Raw genomic sequence first — 16,762 nt, forward strand, 5'->3', positions numbered from 1 at the left:
TCAAGTGATGCTTGATATGTGGATATGTAATTTATACTATGTAGTTTGTAATGCCTTCAATAAAGTTGGATTTGTGAAACTTTGTACACATTTTTAAGTCTATTTTGTAGATCGTTGTAGAATGGAATCTCACCAGAGGTAATGGTCCCCTCCCTTACCCCCCTAGATAATAGTATATAATAAACATAGGTAAAAAGCGTGGCTTGTCAAATTAATCATAGGATTATTTGAGTTCTGCGTGGCAGGCACCATTTACGGTGAAGGTACATCATTTTTTTTTTTCATTGTGTCTTTATCAATTCCTAAAAGTTTTTTTTAATGCGTAATCCTTAAACACTTAAACACTAATAACCGAAGAATAACGTCACGAAAAAAAAAACGTAATAGCCATTAGGATAAGCAATGTCTCAATTAGTAAATCGTTTCGGCTAAACGAGCACCACTTTTTATGACAATTAATTTTGCGAATCTAATAGAGGAGCATTACATCAATTAGGGCAGAAAGCTGTCAGCTTCGGGATTACAGTTCGTTTCGACGAAGTCGCGTGTGGGTGGTGGCGGGCCACATTACAGACTCTCATACTACGCACAAAACCACTTGATCCTGTATGTAATTTACATTCCGGGTTTTTGGAACACTCGATCATATCGATTAGAATGCGTTACAAATTGAAGTACATGTGGGTGGTGTATAAAATTCCGAATCATCATTAAATATGGCAAAAAAATTGCTAAATACTTGCTATTTATTAAGTAATGATTTCATCAAATGTAATTACATTTTATACTTAGAATCATCAATTTGAGATTATTATCTAAAACGATTATGTTAATGTTAATGAGCATCGAAAGCAGAAAAAACTAACACTCATATTAATGCGTGTTTGTTTTTTCCTATAGACCCTATTCATTAGAATAGGGTCATAAAAGGTACATGTTAAACTACGTAATTGGTGAAGAATATTTACCTATGTTTATGGTCATTGCCCTATCAGTAATTAGCACCTGTGTGGGCAGGTGACTCAGAAAATCTTTTTCTTATAATAATGGAAACAGAAATGGATTTGTTTAAGAAAATAGTTTAATGAAAAAAATATATTGAATATCATCATCAGCCCATATGTTCTGTGTTCCACTGCTGGGACACAGGCCTCCAATGAGGGTTATATTCTCCTATATTGAATATAGGAATGGATTTTATGAACCTTTTTCGTAGACGTTCTTTGTTTGTATGTACCTATATCAATGATAAAAAAGAGTACATTCTTAAAAGTAGAATATCAGTGCCATACAGACCACATAGCCTCATTTTGAAATAGAAATTTAAACAGCCTTCGTTAATGGTTTCTGATAAAAAAGAACTACTGGATGATTCAGTCAAATTCATTTATACCGATAAACGGAAGGTTTTTGTTCAATATCGATAGAACATATTTCCTTTTACGTCATATTGTAATTAATAATTAAAACTAGAGGCCAGAATCACGTCCAGGTGCAAATAAAACTTTCGCTTATTAATATTTCTCTGATAAAAAGGGAAATCATGTCACGTCCGATGACAAACGACTGCAGACAATGTGCAGCCACACGGAGGTGGATTATAATCAAGGTCACGGGCCGACACCGCTTCCAAAGACGTTTGAAAACAAAAGTGAACACGCTTTACGCACCGTGAATTTATTGCGATTACGCAAACAGAAAGCCTTAAGTTTCGAGGGTAATAGAACATTGAAAACCTACGCGTTTCGACGTACCACGTTCAAGAATATATTGGATTTATGAATCCATATCTTGGAGACGTATGTACTTAAAGGTCTTGAAATAACATATATGCTTATTATTATACAGGCGGATTAACTACTTCATTCCGCGCGCTGTAACTTAAAGAAAACTGTGCTACAATTAGCGCGCGGTCATAAAGCAAGCTTAACCACTTACCGACGAAAGGTGAACAATTCATAACAATTACATTGTGCATAAGTTATGATTAACAAGCGGTCAACATAAAGTAAACCAGAAGCGGATAAACGCTTCCGTGTATGTACGAATTATCGAGAGATCGTTTGCAGTGTTTTAGTGCGACGCCTCCATCGATTTCAGTACAATACGTGGGCGGTCGATGCATTGCCCATCCATAAACGGAAATCTTGTTTACCTACTTGTCTTCCCTTTAGGATAACTGATATCGATGATCGGCAAGGCTCCTCATTAAATACCTTTTCATGAAATATTTGGAATCCTATATTTACACTTAATATCCGCATAGATACAGATCGTCCTCGGAAGTAAAATCTCACAATAATGGTGCATTCGAGTGATGCGGGTCTATTATGCTATTGTATACATTAGCTTTGCATGTAGAAACGACGTAAATTGGAGCCTATTATATTCGTCCGAAAAGGAAACAAATAGATCGATTAGCATAACTAACAGAAACCCGCCACAGTGTGCCTTTATTTAGCGGATTAACCGGGTGAGGTTTGCTCGCTTGAACATGTAAGTATAGGTACTAGTTTTGCATATATTATCAATAAAATGTCATATCCATGCCTATTAAAATACGAGCAAGTGCGGAGACACATAATATAATGTACAGTTTTATTAATTCTATGCTAATGTGATAGAAGGAGAGGGTCAAAGTCATTGCTACTATACAGTATGGTCATCTGCATAACCAACACAAAGAATTATCAATGACTCAGCTAATAAAGTACTTCCACGCAACTTCCTGACTGTTGGAAGCTCATGCGCACGTGCGGCAAGCCGATAAAAAATGAACGATTGCAAATCGAAGACATATTGCTCATTACCATAAAATTTTATTAAACTAATTCTCATTTATGGAATAAAAGATACATTAAAAATAATGATATCTGCAGTCAATTATACATTCAACGTATAATTACAATTCTTGGCCGTAAGAGACAGTTTTATTGGTGAAAGTATTTTATTATACTAGCGTTATTAAATCATTGTTTTTATTGTATTACAAAAGCGCGCAAGTGTTTTTGATAATTTGGAATTTTGGGTTAACACCAATCATTTGGCCCTGACTCAGCCGAGACTAACTGTATCAGTCTAGGTACAGAGTTTGTTCTAATTACCTACTTTTCGAGTTCAAATTACTTACCTACATTCAAAACCTCTGTATAACTCAATGTCGCGCTCTATCATCTTTTGTATAAAGATGACTGTGATTATAGTTAAATGCAGGTCACCATCGCACACATGTGTTTTGATGGAGGAATAATTGTAGAGGACGGTACGGCATTGAGAACCCTTTGAAACGATTCGGAATACAAACTGTAAATTACAAACTTGGAAGAGTATATATAACGAAATTACCCATTATTTAAATATGAAAAAACTCAAAAACACATAGCCAACTTCGCATTAATTTGATGTAAAGGTAATAAATTAAACATTTTATGTTTAATCTCCATTCGACTATTTTTATTATTTTATAGCACCACCTACACGTCTCATTACGTATTAAATACTACTTTTTCTTTTAATTGCCCACATATTATAAAGTCTGAATTTTACGAATTGGTACCAACCGCACCTCGTCCATTCTATTTAAATATCGTAATATATAGTTATTCAGGTCTTTGATGAACCACAATTTTATTTCAATTTTCTATTTCAATCAAACATTTAAAAACCTTATTAAAGAAAAAGTAAAAGTTCCATTCATGTGTAATAGAAATAGCCCATCTGCTATTGAAAACACTTTCACGGTTCATATAGGACAACAATGGCGGCTTTGTACATTTCGAGTTGAGCAGAAATAAAAGCAGAAATTAATTATCACATTTGTGTCCGTGTGACCCACTTGTGTGAGCTATGGTGTGTACAGACATCAGCGCCCACGTATCCTCGCTGCAAGACAATGCGATATTGTGCGCGCGTCGGTTCTGCGAAACCTAATACATAAACATTACAAACCCACCCTTTAACTCTGCTCCGATCTTACGATTTAAGCTTAATATCTCACCATAATATACTTTATTACTTTTCGCTAGGACTGCATATCAATGACTCAATGGTTCCGAATGCAAAAATTGTTTAGTTGACTGTAGTTATATAAATTTTGAGCTGTACTATTTTACATAAATTTATAGACTAATGTTATTGCTTCGCATTTACTTGCTAGATCATTTAAACGACTAGTAAAGATAGATCTTCTCTCTCTTCAAAATATTTTTCCGATCATATATCAAGCAGAAAATATTTAACCCGTCTACCTTTATAACTTGTTTTAAAAGAATAGGAATTCCATCAATATGATCATACGCAGATATTAAAAAAAATATTTAAAAGCATAATGATAAAGATGCAAATGCAAGTTTTTTTATAGATGTTATAGGTATTTTATTACTCCACATTATCATACTACAATAACCAGCGTGTATTTACTGGTCCATGTGAGATAAGTATATAAGTCAACTGAAAATGTGTTTATCTGAAATCTTCGCTTTGGTACACATAATTAACAATTAGGAGCCTACGTGTCTGAAGAGACTAGACGGCTAGCCTTCGAAAACGCCTCCTTAACATATGTGGATATACCAACTTGGTAACAAGTCGGTATTACGTAAGTTAGAGTAATGCACTAGGCGTTAGGCACTCACGTTCTGAACTTAACCAATTTATAACATCAACAAGTTATTTCTAAATTGGCAATAAAGTCAATCCGAGAAATTCTTGAATTCATTTACATTTGAACGCAATACTTTTAAAAATTATATATCATCTTTTCGTTAACAATGTAGCGTAAAGAAAGCTATTTCTAAGATACTTATTTATAAACATTTGTCACGAACATAGTAACAAGATGTCCACGTAACCATGTAGCTATTCGCGGATTTACTAGATAATCATAAAAAAAAATTATACTAAATCATAGAATCTTATTTTTTTAACAATGCACGATCGGTTGGCCGATTAACATATGCGCATACTCATTTGTCACATTGGTTTAGCTCTCATATGAATACAATGACAAAACGCCTGATGACTTTTTCGATATTTTTTTACAAGTTTTAGTTCAACCGTTATATTGTGCCCACGTACATACAAGTTTACGTTACAAACTTTTTATGTGATTAATTGAGTCGAAGTCTGTTTTTTAGTCGCTTTAAAATATGTATATATACTATCGAACATAATATCAACATACAGCTTCGTACAATAATTTTCTCTAAGCTTAGAAATTCCTCAATGAGAAAATATCGACATCATTTTATAATTCTACGAAATGAAGAGTAATCAACAAAGTGCTATTAATTATAAATTTATGCGATGCGATTGCCAGCCTCTGGTAGCTTTCACTAACGCCCACCTCCTGCCACAGGAACGATTGTATTACACTACGTATCAATTTACCTTCAAAAATTAATATACAACGATAACACTATTTAGATTCTTTGAATTTAATTTAAAGTCGGTTTCATTTATTTGCTTTTACGATTTATAGAGAGATCAACTTAATGCGCTTTTCATTTGAATAACATGTTATATTAAAATACGAGTTGAATATTCTATTCAAAAATTAACTGTAGTCATTACTGAAAGTATTACATAATAATTAAGAAAAGTATGAGCATTGAGCATGCTGCAAGTTTCATACAAAATTAATTAGTCTTTTAATTAAAAATTTCTTTTCCAAATTTGATTGACATAGTAATAGCGAAAGTAAAAATTATGATACGGTTTATAATTCAAAGACGGAGAAAGGTTGTTTCGCGTCTTTTTACATATTTTGGCAAATTGCATCGTTGCTCAATTTAGCATGGGCATTATAATCAAGTTAGTTTAAGAGCTTGAAATTTAATTAAGGTACATATTATATACTTTAAATGCATGTATGCATGTATGCAGTATAAGTAATTTGAATTTGCCTTTGAAAGCATTACAGGAAATATTTATTATAGTGGTTTAGTGAAAACCTCTCCATAAAGCACAAAACTTTAAAAGTTAGAAACTGGTTGCATGTAGCTTGAGTTTTAGGTTGAGAATATTTTCTATTATTATATTTTCCTGTTCGTTGCACAGGTGCTAAGTTCCACAAACGGATCAGCTATCAAGGTGTGTAAACGCAGCAATAACAAGAAGCAGTAAGTATCCAATGAACGACAGACACCTACCTAGAACAATACGCTTGCTTGTGTTTTACTAGTTCTTTAGGTACTTTCTACAGGCTCCACCCGTTCAACAATGAACAATCACATTATTATACTTTTTTCCTTATATTAAGTAAAAGTAAACATTCGTTAGTTTTTAGAGAGCGTCTTGGAACATCTATTATTAGTATTGCAATCTAGCTTGCCGCATTTCTGTAACATTTTTTGCAAAATATAATCAGAAGTGTAAGGAAGGCATCCATATCCTACATTACCTAGAACCGACACTAATTCTTTGAAAATATATTTCTTCATTTCGCGGAATAAGCCCTATGCAACATCTCTTCCATGACACATTTCGTTTTTTTATTTACGAAATACAAATACTATATACAAACGGCAATTAAGTAAAATACATAAAAGCCCCGATTCGCCGAACAACAAATCTTTACTTATTTGATGAGCGTTTTATGCGACAAGGTTTTTAAAGTGTATTTTATAAACAATATTGATATTTTAAATATATACACATCTGCGTCGGGTCCAATCCGCTTTAATGAGTACTCAGTGAGCGTGAAACGATTTGCGGAGACAAAGGTCATTCATGTGTATAAAGTGTCGAAGAAAAAAAGCTCAGAAACTTTTTAATTATAGCCATACTTTACGCTGTCAATATATCTACAATCAGCTTAGCCAAATGTCAGTACAATAACGTATAATAATTTTTAAATCACGGTTCGTTTAACTCTCCAGTGAAAGGAGTGTGGTTTGTTCGGCAAGGTTCTGAGCTGTTTTTGCCGTCGAATCCTTTCATCGCGTTATCTCCAAAACAAAGAATTAACCTCGCACAAAACTGAGATTATTTAAGCCTACACTAGCTTTCGTGTCCCAAAATGGCGATAGCAATAACGATGAGTAATGAATAGAGAGCTGCTTTAATTCGCGCCGCTGCCTGCGCCCACGCTCAGCTGTACGCCGTGCATCCACTCGGAACAATGCTTACTGGTTTACTTTCTCGATTGACTCATACTGATACATTGTACATGTCTCGATTTTAGAATTAGATTAATGCTCCTAATTACAGCAAAGTTCAAATCATAGGTCAACCACTTTCCTGTATCGCTTTATAGAACAACAATTGAGCGAGCTTTACGCATGTCATGTCAACTATTCAAGCATAGCAAATGGTAAACGAATAAATTACCTACCCATAGATCATTTGATTGCGTTGTGTGTGTGAGTGTAGTTCTGTATTAGTAATAAGGTGCATAAATAAACACGAGTAGGTGTTTTGATGCTATCGAATATTTAAATTTGTAAAGTTAATCAATTCTTTTTGTTTGTAAATTTAAGAGATGATGAAAGGCTATTTAAAGGACATAATTATAAGAACGAGTAATCTATTAATACTTTTATAAAATAAATATTGCTACCAATAAACCTTCGCAATGACCGTGGCAAGTACGACGCCCTGAGAAATCATCAATAGGTGCCGTATCAGGTGAAAAATGAGTATTATTTATTGATCGGTCAGGGTAGCGAGTAAAAATAAGAAAACAAACATCCGCGAGGACACATCCGATTGTATTAAGCCGTGTATAATAACACGAATACGAAAACTGGCCGGTGCGGAACACAAAGATTTACAGCTTCCGCGATGAGACCTTCGCCCACCGATTGGTTGGCCTTCACTTGTGAATATCGAACTGTTATCTAACTAACGAGTTTTCTTTATACGTGATTAAAAGTGAAACGTAAATAAACACTTATGCTTGCATAAAATGATCGTAGCTTTTTAATCATATACAAGTGTGGATACAGGTTTTGTGAGAAAGGCATAAAATCTTTCTTACGTAAAAGTTTAAAACGTCTAAAGGATTGATTTTAGCCTTCCTTCGTCCATTGAATTATGAACTTAAACTTACTTAAAATTTAAAAAATACATAGTTTCATCACCATTTAACAAAAATGACTTTGCAAGTGCAACTATTTGATTGTTATCAGACAAAATTGTTTAGATAATTACATTATTAGTACATTATTAGACGAATATTTATTAGTTAAAAACACTCGATTGCATCACACAATATTATAGCTGAAAAACAAACGGCCTTAAATTGCATTTTCTAATAGCCAACCTTCATTTACGTGAACATCAAATTGCAATGGCCAAACCGCAAGTATTTTTTACTAATGAATTCTTTTCAATAATTTAGCATTAGGTACATAATGAAAATATTTGCAGTAGGTAGCAACATAGTGATAATATCACAAATATTAATTACAATGGTCTTAATATGAAAAAGCAAATAAATAGAAATGATCGACGCACGCGCACGAGTGCATGCGCTAATGAACGCATGTCTCGCCGCTGACCCCCGACCCACGCCGGGTTCAACGACTCCCCCACTCCCCCTCCCAGCCCTCAGCCGTATGCACCAGGACAATGCGAGACAGCTTTATCATATCTAAACGAGACATTTCTTGTTGCGTATAGTATTCTAGTTCTTGTCCGAACTTGGTGTCTTGGAACTTTTGCGATAGTTACTTAGGTACGAATCTGTGTTTATGATATTTTGTTGCATCTGATTTTTTTTGCAGAAATGTTTGTTTCATTTTGAAACCAGGTTCGAGGAAACGAGGAACCATCAAAATATTATCTCAACTGAATTTATGAACACGTAACTTTGTAACCCCTTTATAAACCTTTTCATGGTTATTTTTAATTTTTGCTATGTTTACCACTATGGAAAAGGGAAAGGTTTAAACAAAAATACACGAAGCGGAAACGGTTTGACAACTACACGGAAAATAATATAAATGTTACGGCTCCCGTAATACTTTAATAAGCTAGTTATGTGTACCATATTATCGTTAAGGTGTTGTTCCATGTTGGAAAGTTTTCTCCGTACATAATACGGCAGTCCATACAGTTAACTGGAAATTGAACTGGTACGAAAGCGTCCGGAAAAAAGTTGAGCATCTAATCTTGTTTATGGTTCCGTAGTTAATATTATACTCATCTATATACTATTATCACTTTTTGTACCTATGTAAAGTTTCAATTCTATTATGTTTCTATTGTCAACTTTGTTTCGAAGTAATAGGAGCAAAAAATTGCAAATAAAATAATGTACCATCACAAGTTTTCTCTATGTTTCATACAAACTTTTTCTTATTTTTACTTATTGATTATCAACTAATAATTTAATTCATTACGCTGAATTAAAATTTAACACTACGGAACTCCAACGAGATGTTTCCTATGCATTTACTGGCCGCACCTGCGACCAATTACATACAAGCGGACATGTGCATTTAAAATAACGAGACACCGGCGCAACCTGTCATCCGCCAAGTGAAACTTAGATGTCTTGCTGTTTTTGTAAACATCATCAAAGAAAATACTATACCATACGTGACTTTTGTTTACGAAAGTGTAAAGAAAGGTAACTCGAGCTCATTATAAGCGCAAAGGGCTCTATGAACGAAGATTTTATTGCGACATTCTATATATACTGTATAGGCATAAGTTCAACAAGGGCGCTGGTTTGGATACAAGGCGATCGTGTCCACAAGACGGCGGGGTTGGGCCAAGGGGTGCGGGGCGGGGTGTGCAATAGCGAGAGGCACAATTCGCGATCGTAGGCGCAGGCGGCCCGGGAGTCAACGTACTGGGACCGGTTCACTAATCGGTCCTACACTGCACTGTCCTGTCTGCACCTAAACTCCGCTATAACGGCTCCCTAGTAACCGGCCAACAGAATCGCAACAATTCGAACAATAGACTATGCAGACGGTGGTCAAATAATGTACTTTTATCCTTGTAACTTTTTTCAAAAGTATAAATATCAATAACATAGAACTGATACTTTAAAGGGTTGTGAATTATTGATAATGAAGTGATAACGAAACGTGGTTATGAAAATATAACTGAATTTTTATGAGCAAACATTAAAACGACGGCAACAAGAGATCGATATCGATACTTTTCATAGTTGCATAATTTGGAGTACGCAACAAAAAGCGGCGGACAATACCGCGTATTGATTTACCGTGGTCCATTGTGCAAGCTCTGCGGTGACGGAGATTGACGGTGACAACTGTCCACTATATCATTATGTCAATGCACTGAAAGTCGGACTGGACCAATTGTTCCGAGTTTCACTAAAACGAGCGAATTAGGCGTTCAACGGCGCCGTCGTTTTGCAGAACGTGACAATACATTATTGTCTGAATCACACGCTTACTGTTGATAAGAAACTCGCGGAAATTGATGTCAACGAGTCATATAGCATAAATCGTTCTTTATAACAAGAACTATACTCGCGGTATAAGATAGAATTCATAAGGCCCTTGTTTGTATATAATTGATGTACAGAGTCGACAACGCAAAGCTTTGGCTATCTTCCTCCGTCTCAATAATAAAGCAATCATCGGTTCAACGCTCACAACTGCAAAAGATTCACAAATAGCTCTATTAATAGAATGATTTTTACATTTAAACTTTAAGCGTTTTAAATGAAGATTGAAACGCCAATCGACCTACAATTTGGCAACGAACTATCGTCTAAGTTTAGTACAGTGAAGTCGGTAATAGACTTGTTCATTAATTGCGTACATATGGCTGAGTATTTTGTAAACATTTATAATTAATCCACGAATGTATTATATGAATGTGTAATATTGTTTATTGATCAAACAATAGATTTCGTTAATTGTTTACTTCGTTGCATTCACTAATCTTTGCATCATCATCCATCACATGAGTTTATAACATATAACTCACAATTCAAAATAGCTCAAAGAAGTAAAAGTTTTATATATAAATACATAAAACTATGACACAATTGGTACAAATCACAGTAAACAGAGCATACACAACTTTTACGTTACTTATATTTTTTTAGTAATAAATTGTAATAAGAATAAACCAAGGAACCAGACGGTCAGCCGCCGCGCCGGAAGACTTATAAAGCCCTTAATATATATCTCAAAGTGTTTAACTCGATCTTAGCAAAGTTAAATAAAAAGTTGTGTGCAATAAAAATAACAGCGCAGTCACGATACCTTCGCGATAAAGCGAGATTATATGCGTGTCGTTCGAGACCATGATGTACCCTCAGAGTGAATTTAGCGAGTTTGAATAGGTCTTTGTTATTTAACAGGATATGAAAAGCGACCTCGCGTCAGTAAACCGATGCGTTCGTACGGGAGCAGGAAACGATTCTCGTAATGATCACTAACCTTGTGATCTGTGGTGTTTAGACAAAGACACGTCGAGCATAAGGGCACGAAGTAAGCTCTGAGTAATTAGGGAAGGTTAATGATAATTATCTACGCGTGACTAATGGTTAATCATGAAAACGTGAAACTTCAAACATTATAGTATGTAGAATGTTAAAGATACGGGTATATAAATTGAGTGGGTATAGACAAATAACGATCTCGTCAGTTTGGGAATTTCCAAGTGTTGGAACACAATAAATTTCCAATCGTATCGTTCCCAAACTGATACTGCACATAAATCGGACTTGTGGCGTACTACCTCGCAACATCGAAAGCGTTTCTTGTTAAAACTCTATGCAGATCTCTCGACGGATAAACAAAGCTGGCCATAAACTGTAACGAGGAATAATAAATAACAGGACAACGAGTCTTGTGACAATCTAGTTTGTGTGAAATGAATACTTTTATCTATTTTACAAATAACCAGCCTATCGAATTTTATCGATGGTATACAAGACAAGGTTGGCAATAAAAGGTAAGTTCCGTAGTATCATATCACCGTTTACATTGTTCCATTTAAAAATAAATCACAACTAATTTTGTACCCCAAGGTTATGACCCGTTCGGTTTCCAATTCCATAAAAAGTTGACTGCTTGTTGTTATGAAGGACTTTCAACTAGTTCAATAACAATAAGTCATTTCTTAGAAACGAGACTAACATTGAAATTAAAAATATTTTGAAAGTTATATTTAAATACCTTCCAAGTAAAATAAATAAGACATCGACATAATATGTAATGCCGCAAACAGCAAAGTGTCAAACTTTTTACAATTGCCAGAGCAAAAGCTCGAGTTACAGATGCGAGAGCTACGCTAGTCTTGTTGCAAAAAGCTCAGCGTGGGTCGCCACTGCACCTACTGCACTTCTAGTTTTACTGTGTCAAGAACAACACCTCTTGTCCCCATCACGAATTCATGCCACACAACTATTTTGTCACCTGCTAGTAAAAACCACGTTAAATGCTTAAATAATCGCAAAGCTTTTCTTTGTATGTATTTAACTATGTGAATCTTAATTAAAAACTGCATCAACGCATATTATATTATGCAATAGATATAATACACTATAACTAATAGCATATGCGACGAGAAAGCAAATCAATACTTAGTACGTCCTGTAAATGCCTATAAATGTCTAATACAGGAAACCTTTCTATGACAATTTTAAACGTTTTCCGACACAAGTGCATTAAGCTTATAAAGTACCGTAAATACAACGGTACATCGCGCTGTAAACTCGAAGAACGGCGCCCTTCAGCGGTCAGTAATATTGCTTTCATTAAACAAGTGTGTTTGAACACATCCGACTTACAAATGTAAGGTGAGAGATGACGTGATTACAGTTAACAAACGCCAAAATAAAACGGCAAACCCAAAGATAACATAAAGATTGCCTTTTCGACGTGCGACCTTCTCCAGGTCCTTGACATACACTTATTGCGAAAGAAATGACAAATCAAAACATATCTAATGCACAATGCAAATATTGGAATACCTATTCGTGGTTTATTTCAAATCGGAACGTGACTCCGTGCAATAAATTATAGCGTTCAGTCGCTATCGACGATTCTTGTAATTTACAGTTAGGCCCAATATCCTTGATTCGCAGCTCCAGCTGCCGATTAAAGAATCATTTTCGCAACACATATGCACGCAAATTACGGCTAAGTCTCAATTATAGCTGTCGGACCTTTGTCTGGCGAATAATAAATGTACTCAAATGTAAAATCCATCAGGGATTTTATGCTTGTGATGAATATTAATTAACTTTACCTAACATATTGTGGAATTCGTATTATATTACAGGTTACGTCTACCTAATGTTTCCTTATATAATTATTTGCTTTATTAAATAGACCAATTTATAACCCAACAAAAAAGGCACTTCCATGTAGGGTCAACGCGAAATTTGTTCCGTGTTTAATTTGGAGTAGATTACACATCAACATATCATATTGACAGATCGACAACACGATTTAATACAATACATTTACCATATTGTATTAGTCGACGGATACAATTTATTGCTTTACCAAAAACGAGAGGCGCTTCGATTTTAAAATAAACTTTATGTTTGGAAATATTTATGTTGGAAATTTCAGTAATTTTAAAATAATGTTAACTATGTACGTACAAATTGATAGCTCATTTATGATATGCTTGTTAAATTAACTCAGCCTCGCTTAAATGCAATTGCGAAATATAACGTGCCCGTTGTTAAAACTTCGCCAGGGACTTCAAAACGAGTTTTATAGGCACGAATGCAAGGCTTGCGAGCGGTTAGGATAACCTGCCCTCGCAACAACACAGCCCAATGAAGCCATTTTGTACATTTTAAAACTTCTTATACGCCTGACATTCATCACATTTGTTATTAATTAAGCTTAATTTTATATTATTGAAAAACACATAAAAAGTCATACATAACTGCTTTGTTTGTTCAACTGATTTACTGCGAGAGTAATAAATTTAACATTTAAGGTAATTTTGAGGGAGTTTTAATTTCAGTTCGTAGTTAAAAAGCAATTCTGGTATAAAATGGTTGTGTTAATTGGATTTACCCAGTATCACGTATGGCGCTAAAGTAATCTCTCCATAAAAGGAATGACTTGAGGAAACGTTTAATTTTTATGATGCGATTTTTAGAAACTTGCAACTCTTACATGTAAGTTGTAAAATTGTTGTACCAGTTTTAACAGAACCGGAAATCTATTAAGAACCTTGTCTTAAAAGTGGCATAGTGAGACCAACAACACTTACCTAACAATATTACTTGGTAAATATTATTTATGCGAACGTCAAATGAAACCTGATACTATGACATTATCCATCAATTATATAAATATTTGCACATCGATAAAAATAACATTCCCACGGAACCCGATCCTACAAAAATATATAAACCTAATATTATTTGAGCATTAGACATACATTTTGCAGTTCGTACCGGTCCTACCTTAATCATAACTGATTGACACCTTCGACAGGATCACAAAAACAAGCCGAACTTGAAATTTCGTATGGGCACCGTTTTTATATCTCAATAAATGACTTTATCCTTTGGCAGTGTGTCGTGGCCTGATTCTTGCGCGAATAAATCATCGACCATCGATTGCATAGTACGTAATTTTTAACTCATTTTTCCCTTTTTCGATAAAGAGGGCGTGAGATCGAATCTTAACGGTGAATATAAACAATCTACATATATTAAGCCCATGTCAATGTGATTACATCGCGACACTAAATTTGTATGGCAATCAGAACTTTGTTTACATTCATTTATTTTTCCATATATGTGAACAGACTTAACATTTTCGAAAACGTGTTTCTTGTAGGGATAATTTTTACGTAATTTTCATAATCATATATAGGAGACGCAATCTCATTCGCTACTTCGCTTGATATCTAAAGATCCTTCGTGGTCTTTGGGAATAACATCGATGCAAAAATTCAACTCAACAATACGTTTTGAGAAATACCAACGTAGAAAGCAAGAAAGTTGGGTGCCGCGAGCCTTGAGATATGAGGAAAATTAAATGAGTTATTAAAAAAATAATTTTACACCTATATAGTATACCTTTGTAACTTGTAAGCATAACGACATTTGTTGTTGTGTATATGTATTATTTGTACAGCTTAAGATCATAAAAGTAACGCAATAACAACGCAATTTCAATCGCGGGAATAGAAAATATAAACTTGTTAAATAGGTCCATCCATAGTTTACGGAATTTTCTAGAATATTGAATAGTATTAGCGCGTCACTGACCGGCAGTGAGGCCGACCGGTTCACCCGGCACGTAGCCCTAACCTGACTCCTGCCCCTACTTTTCTTACAATTTGCTTTGCAATTCCCGATATCGTAGGTAAATCGATAGTTACGGTATATGGAAAAGCTTGTATAATAAACCACTGGTCATTATTTTAAAACGCACTATTACTTTAAGTATCTATTTAAATACTAATAGATACCATAAAACACATTTTACCTTATTTATTAATTGTCATGAAAGTTACAAATTTTCTCCTACTTTCATTTATGTATTATTGTATTATATATTATTTTATCACCAAATTGTAAAAAAGAAATATATATATATATATATTCATCTTAGACTTTTTAAAAGTTGAATATAGCGCTACCTGTTGCATTATAAGAAAAGCTCGATAACTACGGACATACAACAATCACAGGGTTAACTTCGACAAACAACAGATGGCGCTAACGTCGCTGGCGCATAAGACCAAATCGACCTTGAGGTTTCACTATCACAGCAAATGTATAATGGGACCAGTGATAACTCACCTATCACGTTCGCGACTCCTACTGCGCTTCCTATACGAATCCTCCCTCGTCTCATCGTCAAGACGACGCCGCTTGACTTCCCTCGACCGAGATCTCGATCGAGAGTGTGAGGCGTAGTGCTTCCTACGAGTGCGCGGCATCTGCAAACATTAGCAACGCATTAAGAATACAAATATCGCGATCAACCGACACCCCCAGAGTACCACGAAAATGGATGTGTTACTGTTAGCCAAAGAATATTAGCATTTTGCAAGAAGTTTCAATTGCAAACTATTCTAAATAAAAGCGATTTACAAATTTTTATATATTGCTAGTACTAAATTACTATATGCTAAAGCCAACAACATTGGAGCTATTAATTAACTCGATACAACAAATATGTATTTGGCTTATTTATGTATTGCAATAATATGGAAAGATTGATCAAAATATACAATATTAGTGCATAGATTTGCAAATCAGTGTTATGAGTTATATAGCCAATAAAGATTTTTTTTCTTTCAAAATGCCAATAATAACAGAACCGCTGACACTATGGAATGAAAGCAGTAAATGTTTGGCTTTAAATTTCATAATATACCGTCACTTGATTCCTGACTACTGGGTTCAGAATTAAAACAGTTTATCCATGACAATTTAAGACACAATTTGCATAAGTTGCTCAAAATTATTATCATTCTTTTTATTTTCGAAAGTATAACTTATATCATTAATATGGGGTATACACTTATAATGAAGATAAACTAATACTTAGTTATATGAAACAAATAAATTGTTTGACTAATTAATCACATATTATTTCTATGAATAGTACTTTAATAACTTTCTACCTATTATCAGAGTCAGGAATCAAGTCCAAAGGTAAATACAGTGCAAGCATATTATTGATTACACAAACAAAGTCATCTATGTTATTCTTATGCATAAGACACAATCACAAAATCAAATGTCCTTCATGTTTATCCAGTTTAGCTATTGTTTATGAAAAATTATGATTTGAAAAGCAAATGTTTCCATACAATACACTGAATCAAGTATATT

At 34.4% G+C, this 16,762-nt stretch overlaps 1 protein-coding gene across 2 annotated transcripts in view; it reads right to left on the reverse strand.

The window, feature by feature from the left end:
* LOC119839497 (serine/threonine-protein kinase Doa) overlaps nucleotides 1–16,762 on the reverse strand; it is a 48,991-nt gene that overhangs the window by 29,684 nt on the left and 2,545 nt on the right. For both annotated transcript variants that reach the window (XM_038365795.1, XM_038365796.1), the window contains one exon: nucleotides 15,722–15,861. In XM_038365795.1, coding sequence (XP_038221723.1) covers nucleotides 15,722–15,861 — 140 coding nt within the window. The remainder of the gene's footprint in view (nucleotides 1–15,721; nucleotides 15,862–16,762) is intronic.

The sequence above is a fragment of the Zerene cesonia genome, chromosome 3 (genome assembly GCF_012273895.1).
Source record: "Zerene cesonia ecotype Mississippi chromosome 3, Zerene_cesonia_1.1, whole genome shotgun sequence".
Taxonomy (NCBI): domain Eukaryota; kingdom Metazoa; phylum Arthropoda; class Insecta; order Lepidoptera; family Pieridae; genus Zerene; species Zerene cesonia.